Source organism: Elephas maximus, chromosome 2 (genome assembly GCF_024166365.1).
Source record: "Elephas maximus indicus isolate mEleMax1 chromosome 2, mEleMax1 primary haplotype, whole genome shotgun sequence".
In the NCBI taxonomy this organism is placed as follows: domain Eukaryota; kingdom Metazoa; phylum Chordata; class Mammalia; order Proboscidea; family Elephantidae; genus Elephas; species Elephas maximus.
Genome location: NC_064820.1, coordinates 42,657,629 through 42,670,593, shown reverse-complemented (window position 1 = coordinate 42,670,593; position 12,965 = coordinate 42,657,629). Strand labels below are relative to the sequence as shown.

The window sequence follows — 12,965 nt, the reverse complement described above, 5'->3', positions numbered from 1 at the left end:
ATCTTAGTAACTTTTCCTCTGCTCTTACTGAACATCATAACATACAATTAGCTGCTTTAAAGATTTAACATGTGATTTTAAATTATTTATATTTAAATTACTTTAATATTTGATTAACATTCTGTCCTGAATGAATCTCTTTGGCTAAAGTTAATGGAAAGACCTGATCAACAATCAATGAAGCCTTTCCCTGGAAGCTGGAAATGTGAGATCAGCTTTCTCTGAATCTTACGGACTCCATAGGGGAGTGACAGATACCAAATAAAAATTGATTACTGTTGAGAAGTTGGAAGGGGTAAGGATGTTGGGGAAGCAACTCTTTTACAACATTTGTATTATCTCGTTATCTGGGAAAATAATCTTTAGCTACTGTTCAAATAGCATTTATTCAACAAACATTTATTGGAGTCCTATTATGTGCTGGATTGTATTCTATGCACTGTTGTTGTTAGGTGCCATTGAGTCGATTTGGACTCATTGTCCAGCTTTCACATGCATATGATAATACAAAGATTAATGACAAGGCCCTCCTTCTTGAGGAGTTCTCAGTAAAGAGGGAAATAAATACATTGATTTATACAGAATAAATCGTGTTATAAATGCAAATATGAGCAAAGTGTTGTAGTAGCACAGAGTGGGAGGGCTTCACAAGAGAAGGTGACTTGAAGTCGCAGGATCTGTCCAGACATAGAAGGAGCTGTCTCGATAACATTCCATCAGTGGAATTAGGAGTAGTGGTCTTGAACTGCTCTAGGAAGAAGCTTTGGAATTAGGGTCAGTTTAGGCCTTCCCTTTGCTTGAGAAGAGTAGTGTTTCTTAATGTTAGAAACAGCTATAGTTGAAATCTCAGAGGCCATACTTCAAAATGTCCTTCATAGTTCTCCAGGAATATCTTAGCTTAAAAAGCACTGAATGTAATTAGCCTGAAGGCTAAGCACTAGACTACTAGCTGCAAAGTTGGCAGTTTGAACCTACCCAGAGGTGCCTTGGAAGACAAACCTGGTGATCTACTTTCAAAAGGTTACAGCCCTGAAAGCCCAATGGCATAGTTCTGCTTTGCACACATGGGGTCAGCATGAGTCAAAATCAACTTGACGACAACCAACAACAACATTTTATTTTCACTTTAACGTTTTAAGCTTCCATATTACTAGCTACTAAATTTATTGTTTTCCTCAGGAAGATGGTGATGATCTTCTTTTAAAAGCTGAAAAAGATTATCGCCAAAAAGTGTCTGGAATCCTTCAGCGCATTCTCTTGCTTTTCCGGGCAGCTCGTTGTTCTTTTCCTGCAGCCCAGTGGTACATTTTGCAGTTGAGGTGGGCAAGAAAAGTCATGCAGAAGGTATGGAAATGTCTTAGTCATTTATGTGCTGTTAAACACCTTGAATATACTGATATTTATTAATATAATATTTATAATTGTGACACTTTTCCAAGGGGTCCTGCCCTACAGATCCGTAAATTACAGGTTTATTTACAGTAAGCAATCTTGACAGACCAGGTAGTTCCTGCTAAAAGGACTGTGAACTGGGTTTCTGTGTTAGCCCCATTCTGTCTGGCAATAGACAGCATAATCTAGTCAGTTAATTCCAGGGAAATTCCACTAGGTTTTCCCTCCACACTCATTGAAGATTTAGACTCAGTTCAGGGCTTTCCCCCCATTTCTCCCTGAGGTGTTATCTGTGTTCTGTGGGGACTTATGTGGGGTGAAAGAATGCAAAGTTAGTGTTAGTTCTTGGCTGTGTGTTTACTTTTAGTTCTCTTCGCTAGTCAGATTCTTCCTGTTGTTAATCTTCTGAGATGTGTAATTCAGTTTGATTCTGGGGCTGTCATCCCATTCTATACTGGGTTCCACTGCATTGTTACCTCCAGCCAGACGGGACATCAGCTGGTATGTCCGCTTATCCAGCTGCAAGTCCTTTGTGGCCCTGCTGTCTGTCTCTTTGCATTGTGGAAATTTCATTAGTCCCAAATATCTTTAATTCAGCTTTGATTAAAATTAAAGTTAAAACAAGAATTCACAACTTTTTTTAGTGGAAACTCTTTAGAGAAATTTTTGTAAGTTGTTAAATGTTTTTGATAATCATTTTTAGATATAAAAGTTTGTGAGATTTACATATAGCTAACAAAAAAATATAAGCTAAAACTATATTCCTTATCTTGTCATAACAATGTTGTTTTTAAGTGTGGTTATTAAGAAATGCAAAGGGCTTTCTTATATCAGTTTTGGTTTTAATAGTTTCGTAAGATTTGTTTTAATAGTTTGAAGTTCTGTTGACTTGTAACCTTGATTGAATGTTTGTTTTAGCAAACTTTATTTTAAAAACTAGTTTTTTTTAATAAAAAACCTTTTTACTTAATGTATATTATATTTGCATTTAAGGTTGATCTTACTTACCAACCCCTGACTGTAATAAGCTCACTTACCTAGTTTTCACAAACTCAACCAGCATATAAAGACTGAATTCTTTAAAATTAGGAACACATATGAGTCTGTCTTAGTCGTCTAGTACTGCTATAACAGAAACACCACAAGTGGATGGCTTTAACAAAGAGAAATTTATTCTCTCACGGTCAAGTAGGCTAAAAGTCAAAATTTAGGGAGTCGGTACCAGGGGAAGGCTTTTGCTCTCTGTTGGCTCTGGTGGAAGGTCTTTGTCTGCAATCTTCCCATGGTTGGAAAGCTTCTCAGGCACAGGGATCCTGGCTCCAAAGGACACACTCTTTCTTGGTGATATGAGGTCCCTAACTCTCTGCTTGCTTTTCTTTGCTTTTATCTCTTAAGAGATAAAAGGTGGTACAGGTCACACCCCAGGGAAACTCCCTTTACATTGACTCAGGAAGGTAACCTGGGTAAGGATGGTATTACACAATCCCACCCTAATCCTCTTAACATAAAATTATAATCACAAAATAGAGGACAACCACTGAGTACTGGGAATCATGGGCTAACCAAGTTGATACACACATTTTTGGGGGACATAATTTAATCCATGAAAGAGTCAGACTTATAAGACCCAACAGTCTTACCCAGAATCAAACTTAACTTATAATTTTAAGGATACAGGTAACCATAAGACAGAGGTAAACCTAGAGAAATCTGGGACTGTATGCACTGGTTCCCAGGTCTTTTCTTGCTGCATAAGTATGTGCCTTGGCCTGTATTTACCACATGAGGTCTGTAGTGATGCACATGGAGCGTCATTACACAAAAGGAAGCTATTTCAGTTATTGAATATCTCCCTTTAGTTACGTAGCCTGAAGGAGCCGTGGTGGTGCAGTGGCTAAGCACTTGGCTGCTAATCAGAGGAGGCTGGCAGTTTGAACCCACCAACTGCTCCGAAGGAGAAGGATGTGGCAGTCTGCTTGGAAACCCTCCCTAGGGTCGCTATGAGTCAGAACTGACTTGATGGCAGTGATTTTTTGGGGGATAATTTCATAACTTATGTGACATTTTACAGGTGGTCATGCCCCATAAATCCATACATCCTAGATTTATTTATAATAACCGACCTAGACAGATTCATTACATCCTGCTAGGAAAGACCGTTAATGTGTTTGACAGAAAGTCTGTCATTAGGATGCTTACCAGGGGATTTGACCCCAGTCTGTCTTTCTGAAAGTGGCCAATAGAGGGAGAAAATGGATTGCAAACGTGCTGTCAATCCTTTTTTCGCCAGGTTTATTGTGTCTCTTAAGTTTCTTTTACTCTATAACAGTCCTCTTTTGATTTATTTTTTTATTCTTGATTTGTTAGAGATACTGGGTAATTTGTCCTGTACCATATTTTTATTTGCCTGATTGTTTCCTCATTTCTTGTCATTTAACTTGTTCTTCTCTTTATTTCCTGTAAACTGATAATCTGTACTCTTCAAGGTAGAGAGGTTGGATTAGATTCAGGTTCAGATTTTCTTAGAAACGGATCCTTCATGAGTGATACCATTTACTTCTCTGTTGCAGCGTACCACGTAGCACACCCGTGTATTTATCCCACTTTTAGTGATGGTAAGACTGATCGGTGAGTTTTGGGTTATGTCGCACCCACTATCAAATTCCCCATCAACTATTTACCTAATTTAGCATTTTTTGATGGTGCTTGCCTAGAGGCATTTTAGTAGGGTTGCCAAGTGCTGACTTTCTAGTTCCAGCATTTATAAAAAAAAAAAAAATTTTTTTTTTTTTTATAAATGAGGTTAGTTTAAAAAAAGTTATGTGTGTAGATACAGGTTTTTTATATTTGTTTTCAGGTACTGCGTATGGTTTGATTTTGAATGAGAGATACTTAAATTTCTTAATTTTCTTTATTTTACCTGTGGGAAAAGTCAGGGAAGAATAGTATTAATTTCTATTTATGTAGGCAAAACTGAGTGACAAGAGAGGGTCAATGATTTGGTTACAACCTATTTTCTCTTTTGAGATACAGCCTAGTGAATTTCTTGGATTAAATTTGTGAACTAAGTTTCTGAACTTATAGCTGATTGCAGAGGTATTTTACTTACATAGTATAGGAACCATGCTGTGTTTTCCATTCAGTATGGTTTATCTTACTAGCCGTGTTAGTTTCTTTAAAATTTGATTGATACTTTTGCTAATTAAACATGTTTTTTTTATTATTCTTACCTTTCAGATTCGAATAAAAGGTTCCCTTCCTTCCTTGAGTCCTTTCCCTCAGTCGTTACTTAATTACTGTAAAGGAGGGATAGGATTCTTTAGACCTGGAGCAACTGGAGACCGCAAGCTTGATGAAGTTTCCAGTAAAGCAATAGGTTTGTGCCAAAATGAACTACATGCTTAGAAATTAGGCTTAAATGTGTATAATAATATATTTTACATTTGATTTGAGAAAGCTTCCAAACTGTTGCTATTTTTCAAAGTATAGCATGTTGTGTGATATTTTGCTTTGTGTTTATGAGCAGATGACTGTATTTTAACAGCCATGAATATATATGTATTATATGTGTGGTTTTAAAGTAGGGTTTTACTATTTTTTTTAAAATTGTGACAACTCTGACATTATCATTGCTTCATTTTTTAAATTTGGAATTTAGCATTCAAGAATGCCTTTCCCTGATAACTTTTCTGCACTTAGAATTTTCTGTCAACTACTGTAAGTAGGCAGGATATGAACCTGTCAGTGTTTACTTACCGGTTGTGTTTCCTGCTTTTCTTTTTTTTCATTTTGTTAACTTTTCATATCTGTTCGTTTTAATAGCTTTTATTAGTGTACTTATTTTAAATTACTTCTGTTATTGTACATTTGAGTTGCCTCTGTATATCAATTTCTTTTTATATTTTTAAATATTCCTTTAGTATAGATTCTCAGAAGTGGGATCGCTGAGTCAATGGATATGCCTGTTTTATATTCTTGAAATAGTGTGCTGAATTTTATAATTCCTTCAGATTAATGGGCAAAAAAAATGATAATTTTATTTTAATATGTCTTTATTTTGACTCCTAGTTATACTGAACATTTTAGTTTATGATTTATATTGCCTGTTCATGGTTTATATCCAGTTATCTGTATATCAAGTTTAAGAAGAAGTAAAATTTTAGGTATCATTTCTCCTTTTCTCTTCTTAATCCTTACTTCTTATCAGTCATATTTATATTAAAACCTGATCTTATCTCCAGAATTTGATTAAAATGTACGTTTCTAACTCACATGCCCTTAGTACTGTGTTAAATAATATTCATCCTGGGGCTCAGACAGTTTTTTAAACTGTCTTGGCAGTAAAATGCTTTTTGATTGCTTCTTTCAGCTGTCATGAGTTTAGTTTCATAAACTTTCCATTTGCCCTAACAAAAGAAAGAGCCGGGCATGTGTCACATGAAAGTATTTGTACAATCCTAGTTTATTTCTTGAAAATCTGGATTTGTAAGCAGTGAGTCACGTTCACAGAAATCCCAGTTAAGAGATTTTTGCTCAAAAATAGATCCTAGTCCTTTGAAATGATTTAAATAAAGATTTCGAACACACATTTTTAGTATTTTCATTTTGACCCACTATTAATTATTCTTTTGGTTGATTTGGCCTTTTGAGTACTGAGACGTGATTTGGCCAGAGTAAAGAAGTTTTCCTTTCCTAGTTTGTCATCTAAAATAGTGGATTTCAAACTTTTTTGAAGCTTTTTATTCTAGGAAATTTAAACAAAAATAGAGAAAAGACAATGAACTCTCAAGTACCTATCACCCAGCTGCAACTATTATTAATACTTGAAAGCGAATCTGAGACGTCATATGATTTTACCCAAAAATACTTCACAATATGTAGTTAACAGACAAGGAATTTTTTGTAGCCACAATTCTATTATCATGTCAGACAAAAGTAGTAACAGTAATTCTTTAATATGTATTATCCATTCTGTGCTTAAATTTCTTTGATTATCTCAAAACTGTCTTTTCACAATTGTTTTTTCAAATCTGGGCCCAAGTAAGGTTCTCCACATATTGCATTTTGGTTAATACGCAAGTCTTTATTAATCTGTAAAAGATTCCCTCCCCTCATTTTTTTTTTCATACCATTTATTTATTGAGAAAACTGGATCATTTCTCTAGTAGAACCCCTTCCATTCTGGTTTCAATTGATTATATCTTTTTGGTATTCAGAGCTTTTTTTGACCCTGACTTAAAATAAGATGAAGATTTTAAATCAAGACTCAGTACATTCTCATATAAAACTGGAATGAAAATTTAATAAACTATTCTTATCCTGGAAACCCTGGTGGCGTAGTGGTTAAGTGCTATGGCTGCTAACCAAAAGGTCAGCAGCTTGCATTCACCAGGTGCTCCTTGGAAACTCTATAGGGGCAGTTCTACTCTGTCCTATAGGGTTGCTATGAGTCAGCATCAACTCAGTGGCAATGGGTTTGGTTTTTTTTTCCTTTTCTTCCTTATCCTTACTACATTCAGTGCACTCTTTTTTTTTTTTTTGTAACATTTTATTGTGCTTTAGGTGAAGGTTACATAATAAATTAATTTTTCATTCAATTATTTTTACACAAATTGTTTCATGATCTTGGTTACAATCCCCTGAAGTGTGTGAGTACTCTCTGCATTTTCTCCCTAGTTACCTGTTTTCCTCAGTCCTGTTTCCCTGTTCCCCCCTGTATTCTCATCATTGGTTTTGGGCTTAATATACTCTTGATACTTTCTATTTTTAAAAATGGTTGTGGCCCACTAAATTGATTTTATAGCCCAGTAATTCGTAATAGGTTGTAACAAGTTGGATAACACTGGTAAGGAATACTTGTAGAAGTTAAGTACCTGCCTAATATGTTGCTCTGTATCACTGATTCTTGGCTTTAGTTCTATCCCAGCAAACCTGTGAAATATGAAACAAGGAAACATGTTCGTCAGTCATAGTGGCTTTCTCAAAAGATTGGACCATGCCCCGCTGGTAGAACCTATTAGAATCTAGTGAATAGGGGAAGGCATAGTTTGAAAAATGCCCATAGGTGATCCTCAAACACCCACCATCCCGATTCTGCCTCCCCTCCTGAGCTGGGTAGGATTTGGAAAAGACCCATTTTCTGCTCAGTTTTTATAATGTCAAAACATACTTCCTGGCTTTGTGATCGTTTAAAAAATATATCATTGAGCTGTCTAATGAAAATTAAAATAGTGACTATTAATTTTAAAACCAGTTTACTATAAAAAATAAAGCTTATTTTAAAATAAAGGCTTAAATGAATGACCGTTAAGTTTTTGGGATTTACCTTTCTCCCTCCATGGTAAAATAACCTCTTAACCTGAGAACAGGTGAGTAGAGAGGATGGGTCTTACTTGGTGAGTCACACTTTAGTCATTATAAGGGAAATTAAATGTAAGATTAGTAGAACAGCAGAAACTTTTTACCAGCTGGATTGTGAGTCCTTGCATTGTGTATAGTTAAATCAAGATCGTCTACTTACTGATGGCAATAAAAAGGCTTCGGGTGTTTATATATGGAGCCCTGGTGGCATAGTAGTTAAGAGGTCAGGCTGCTAACCAAAAGGTCAGCAGCTCAAATCCACCAGCTGCACCTTGGAAAGCCTATGGGGCAGTTCTATGTCCTGTAAGGTTGCTATGAGTCGGAATCAACTTGATGGCGCACAACAATAATGTTTGTATTACCACCATGGAAAGATAGCCAAGATATATTAGGTAAAAAAATGTAGTTGCTGAACAGTGTACATAGTATGAGTATATATATATTTGTATACTTATATTACTTTTAGTATAAAAATATTATTTATTATTATAAAAAATTTAAACATAAATATGTGTCAATACATTATTTACCTGTCAATAAATGATTTACCAAGTAAGTTAACTATACAGTAGAATAATACAGAGTTATATGTATTGGCTTTGAAAAATATTCACAATACATTGTGAAGTTGTAAAGCAAGTAAACAAATATTTAATAGAGTAAGTGAATTACATGCATAAAAATTCTAGAAAGACATCCACGACTTTTACACAGGGTGTTTACGGTGAGCACTTGTTTCTTTTACAGTCTACAAAATGAAGACATCAGCTGAGGCAGGGGTGTTATTAATGCACATGCTCATACAGCCTTACTTTGTGTCTGTCTGCCTGATTTAGGTTGCTTCAGAGAACTTTGTGCTTTGTGTTGGATGCTGCATGTCCGTGAAAAGTTATCCTATAGTTGCAGGCAGTATCAGAAAGCAAGAGAAAATGTGGGAGAAAAAAAGGTATTTACCAGGACAAGAATAAGAAAAATGTATTAACATTATGTACTTAAAAATTATGGCTTAATAGAAGATTTTACTGTTCAGAAGTTTTCTTTTTGAACTCATCCTGGCCTATCCATTTAAACTGAAAAGGAAATGCATTTTTTCAATATCCATTTAGGACTTTGAATTGGAGTTTGATTCTTGTATGGTTGAGCACTGTCTTAGTGCTGTGGAATGGGCTTATAGAATGCTACCTTTCTCTCGATTTTTGAATATTGAAGAGCTTATTCAGGATATAATTTTGAGCCTTATTGGAGAACTTCCACCAATCAGAAAGGTAGGTGAAAATGAACTAAATCAGAACCAGAGATTTTAATTAAGAATGATGTCTCTCATAAAACTCATTTTTTAAAATTTTTCTGAAGGTAGCGGAAATTTTCATGAAAGCGTTTCCAAATCCTGAGGACATAAGGGTTCCTTTAAGAGAAAAATATCACTCTCTTCAACAGAGACTCAGACACTGTGTTGTGAAAGGTATTATTTGTCATTGTTTACATATCTGGTAGATAAATTGTTGAAGGTTCCTGTTTTGTTGCTGCTGTTTGTATAGTTTACCTTTTTCCATCCTTTTACTTTCCATCTATTTGTATCTTTGAATCTAAAGTGTCTCCTGTAGACAGCAAATAGTTGGATCTTGATTTTTCATCCAGTCTGACATTTTCTGCATTTGGATTGAATTGTTTAATCCATTCATATTTAATGTTCTATTAGTATAGTTGAATTTATGTCTGTCATTTTTGCTTTGTGTGTCTCATGTCATTTTGCTCCTCTGTTCTCCCTTTACAGCTTTCTTGTACATTAAGTGAACATTTTCTAATGGAAAAAATAGTAGTCATTCTTTTTATGATTAACCTTTTGATTTTTGAAAGTAGTTAAACAACTTCTTAATTTTTCTTTTTCCAGAGCACACTTTTAATGGGGTCTAGGTTCTCTCCCTTTTACGTTCTTTCATGGACCCGCACTAGCTGCAATTCTCCCCTAAAATATAAATTTTTCACCAAATACTAAAGATAGCATGGTCTGTTAGGATATTAAAATCAGCCTCAGTCATCAATTAAGTGTCGTGTGACCAGAAAGGAACCAGAATTGGATTCCTGTATGTCTTAGGTTGAAACATTTTAATGAGCTATGAGTTTTTTTGTTCTTTCCTTTTTAGGTCCCCAAACTGAGGAAATGATGTCTGTTACCATGCATTCTATCCATAAAGTGAGGGTGAAAGCTCTAAAACGTGTGTGGAGAAATATAGGTCCTTTTGAGACAAATATATGGGAACCAGTTGAAGAAGAAAAACCAGATGACACTCAAGTTTTTGATAGGTTTTCCCTGGGGACTAGTTTGAGCAGGAGCACACTCACAGAACTGGGGAATTCTCTGGTTCACAGCGATGCAGATACAGTGGGTACTTTCTCTGAAGCTTTGTCAATGGAAGAAAAAGATAGAATACGTTCCTATCAAAGGTAAAGTTGAGTTCTCTTAATAACTACTATTCACTTCCTTTGGAAAAATTTTTTTTTTTTAATATTTTTATGTAACTGTTGAGCTGATTTCTAGTTGCAGCAACTCTCGCTGACTACTGTTAATAATATGAATGATAAATGCTGCTGTCTTTACTCATGAGGATGTTAAGAGTATAAAATGAAACTACTTTTGAAAACCTTTTGTAAATATTATTGAGATTTTGCCACCTAACATAAAACCAACGAGTAGATAAATTCTAGAGGCCACCGCGGGACTTTTAGGTTTTTTAGTAGTCTTTGTTGTTGTTGTTGTTAGGTGCCATCGAGTCAGTTCCAGCTCGTAGTGACCCTATTTTCAACAGAATGAAATACTGCCTGGTCCTGTGCCATGCCCACAGTCATTCTTATGCTTGAGCCCATTGTTGCAGCCACTGTCTTAATCCATCTCATTGAGGGTCTTCCTATTTTTCATTGACCCTGTACTCTACCAAGCATGATGTCCTTCTCCAGGGACTGATCCTTCCTGACAACATACGTGTCCAAAGTATGTAAGATGTAGTCTCACCATCCTTGCTTCTAAGGAGCATTCTGGTTGTACTTCTTCCAAAACATATTTGTTCTTTTGGCAGTCCATGGTAAATTCAATATTCTTAGTAGTCTTTAGACATAAATAACCTGGAATTATAGAGTTAACCATATCATTTTCAAGGGTTTCATCTTTGAATCTTGTCCATAAATTTTTGGGAAATTCTTGCGCATCATCTAAATCTCTGCTGCTGCTATTTTTTTCTTTATAATTCCAGTATCTACAGTACTGTTTATCCTTCTCTTGACTAAAAGATTGTATAAAACCAAAAAAAACCAAACCCGTTACAGTCGAATTGATCCAGACTCAGAGCGACCCTGTAGGAGAGAGTAGAACTTCCCCATAGGGTTTTCAAGGAGCACCTGGTGCATTTGAACTGCCGACCTTCAGTACCAGCTGCAGCTATTAACCACTATGCCACCAAGGTTTCCAAAAAATTGTATAATCAACCATAATTGTAAGTGAAATAATCCCATCCACTCAAAGCATCTGCTTAAACCATATATAATAGCATTATAAATGTTGTGCTTGTTTCACAAAACAATACTGCTTGAATGTTACCCTGAAGGCTGCTTATTGTACATTCTTAGTAAGAAGAGAGGTGATATCTTCAACCTAGATACCTAACGTGAAACTTTAATTTCTCTTCTTGAGGGAGCTAAGAATCTGTGTTCTGCCCTAAGGAGCATGTTGAAAGGAAACAGATTTAAAAGTAATTTGAGTCAGCAGTTAAGTGCTAAAAGTTTAGTAACAGCTTTATTTGCAGCTGAAAGTATTTAGAAAAAGTTTTCAATGTTTTTGTGGAAAAGGATCCTGAGAACATTCTTCTTGTTGCAAGTGGTGTAAGGGTTGCTCAGAGAAGCAAACATGAAGGGTAAGCAAGAAACCCCAAACTAAGATGTATACTGGTGGCTTGTGTTTTCATTAAATTTTTCTTTTTAAACTTGGGTCTATAAGATTTTCTTCAGTACAGTGTTCATGTTCTTTTACAGTGAAATTTCCGTGAACACATAAATTTTCCCTTTTGATATTAATGTGTTACATTTGTGGCATCATAGAATGTTGAGCTCTAAAAAACACTTTTAGATCATTTCATCCAATACCTCATTTACTTATTTTTAAAATTTTATTATTATTTTTGGTGAAAATATGCACAGCAAAACATATACCAATTCATTAATTCTATATGTACAATTCAGTGATTACATTTTTTTCAAGTTGTGTAGCCATTCTTCTTGTCCTTTTTCCAAATTATTCTTCCACCATTAACATAAACTCTCTGCCCTCTAAGTGTCTTATCTAACCTTTTGATTTGCTTTTGTCAGTTTGATCCCATATAGGTAATTCTTTAAAAGAGCACAGTGCTCAAGGCAGACATTCTTTACTAGTTAAGCTAAACCATTACTTGGTTTAAAGAAGACTTCAGGGCTTATTGGGTTATTTTTGGTTTAAGGTTTAAAGATTATCTCAGGTCAGTGGTTTCGGGGGTTCATCTAGCCTCAGTGGGTCCAGGAAGTCTGGATTCCATAAGAATTTGAAATTCTGTTTTGCATTTCTCAGTGTTTTGATCAGAATTCTTGTATAGAATTTTTTGATTGAAATGTTCAGTAATGGTAGCTGAGCACTATCCGATTCTTCTGGTCTCATAGCAAAGGAGGTAGTTATTTATGGAGCCAATTAACCATACATTCCATTTCCTCCTCCCGTTCCTGATTCTCCTTGTTCCTCTGCTGTTCTTGTTGTATCTTGGATGGCTACTTTCAAGCTTTTAAGGCTCCAGGCACTACACGACGAACTGGGAAGTAGAACAGAAGCGCTAAAAATGATACTAGGCCAGTTAACTGAGATGTCCCATGAACCATGACCGTAAACCTCCTAACCAAGAAGATAAATCCCATGAGGTATTTGGTTGTACGTAAGCTGCATTAACAGCTGCGCTTTTGTTCCTGTTGTTGGAAAAATATATATCACACATCATTTGCCAATTTAACTTTTTTCAGGTGTATAGCTTAGTGACATTAATTACATTAATCAATTGTACAACCCCAATCACTCATTTAAAAGATAATGGAGGCACAAAAAAAGATAGATGACTTAATTATTGGAGAGTATTTATTGTCAGTTCAAAGATGAATTCTAGAGATTAAATAATGTTTAATCTTTTGTCTTTTTTCAATTTTGT

General features: G+C 35.3%; 1 protein-coding gene across 4 annotated transcripts in view; it reads left to right on the top strand.

Annotated features, from left to right (window-relative positions):
* Nucleotides 1-12,965, top strand: part of CPLANE1 (ciliogenesis and planar polarity effector complex subunit 1) — a 182,258-nt gene that overhangs the window by 37,600 nt on the left and 131,693 nt on the right. For all 4 annotated transcript variants that reach the window (XM_049862496.1, XM_049862491.1, XM_049862506.1 and 1 more), the window contains 6 exons: nucleotides 1,180-1,344; nucleotides 4,630-4,768; nucleotides 8,589-8,698; nucleotides 8,859-9,021; nucleotides 9,110-9,214; nucleotides 9,897-10,197. In XM_049862496.1, the coding sequence (XP_049718453.1) occupies nucleotides 1,180-1,344; nucleotides 4,630-4,768; nucleotides 8,589-8,698; nucleotides 8,859-9,021; nucleotides 9,110-9,214; nucleotides 9,897-10,197 (983 nt within the window). The remainder of the gene's footprint in view (nucleotides 1-1,179; nucleotides 1,345-4,629; nucleotides 4,769-8,588; nucleotides 8,699-8,858; nucleotides 9,022-9,109; nucleotides 9,215-9,896; nucleotides 10,198-12,965) is intronic.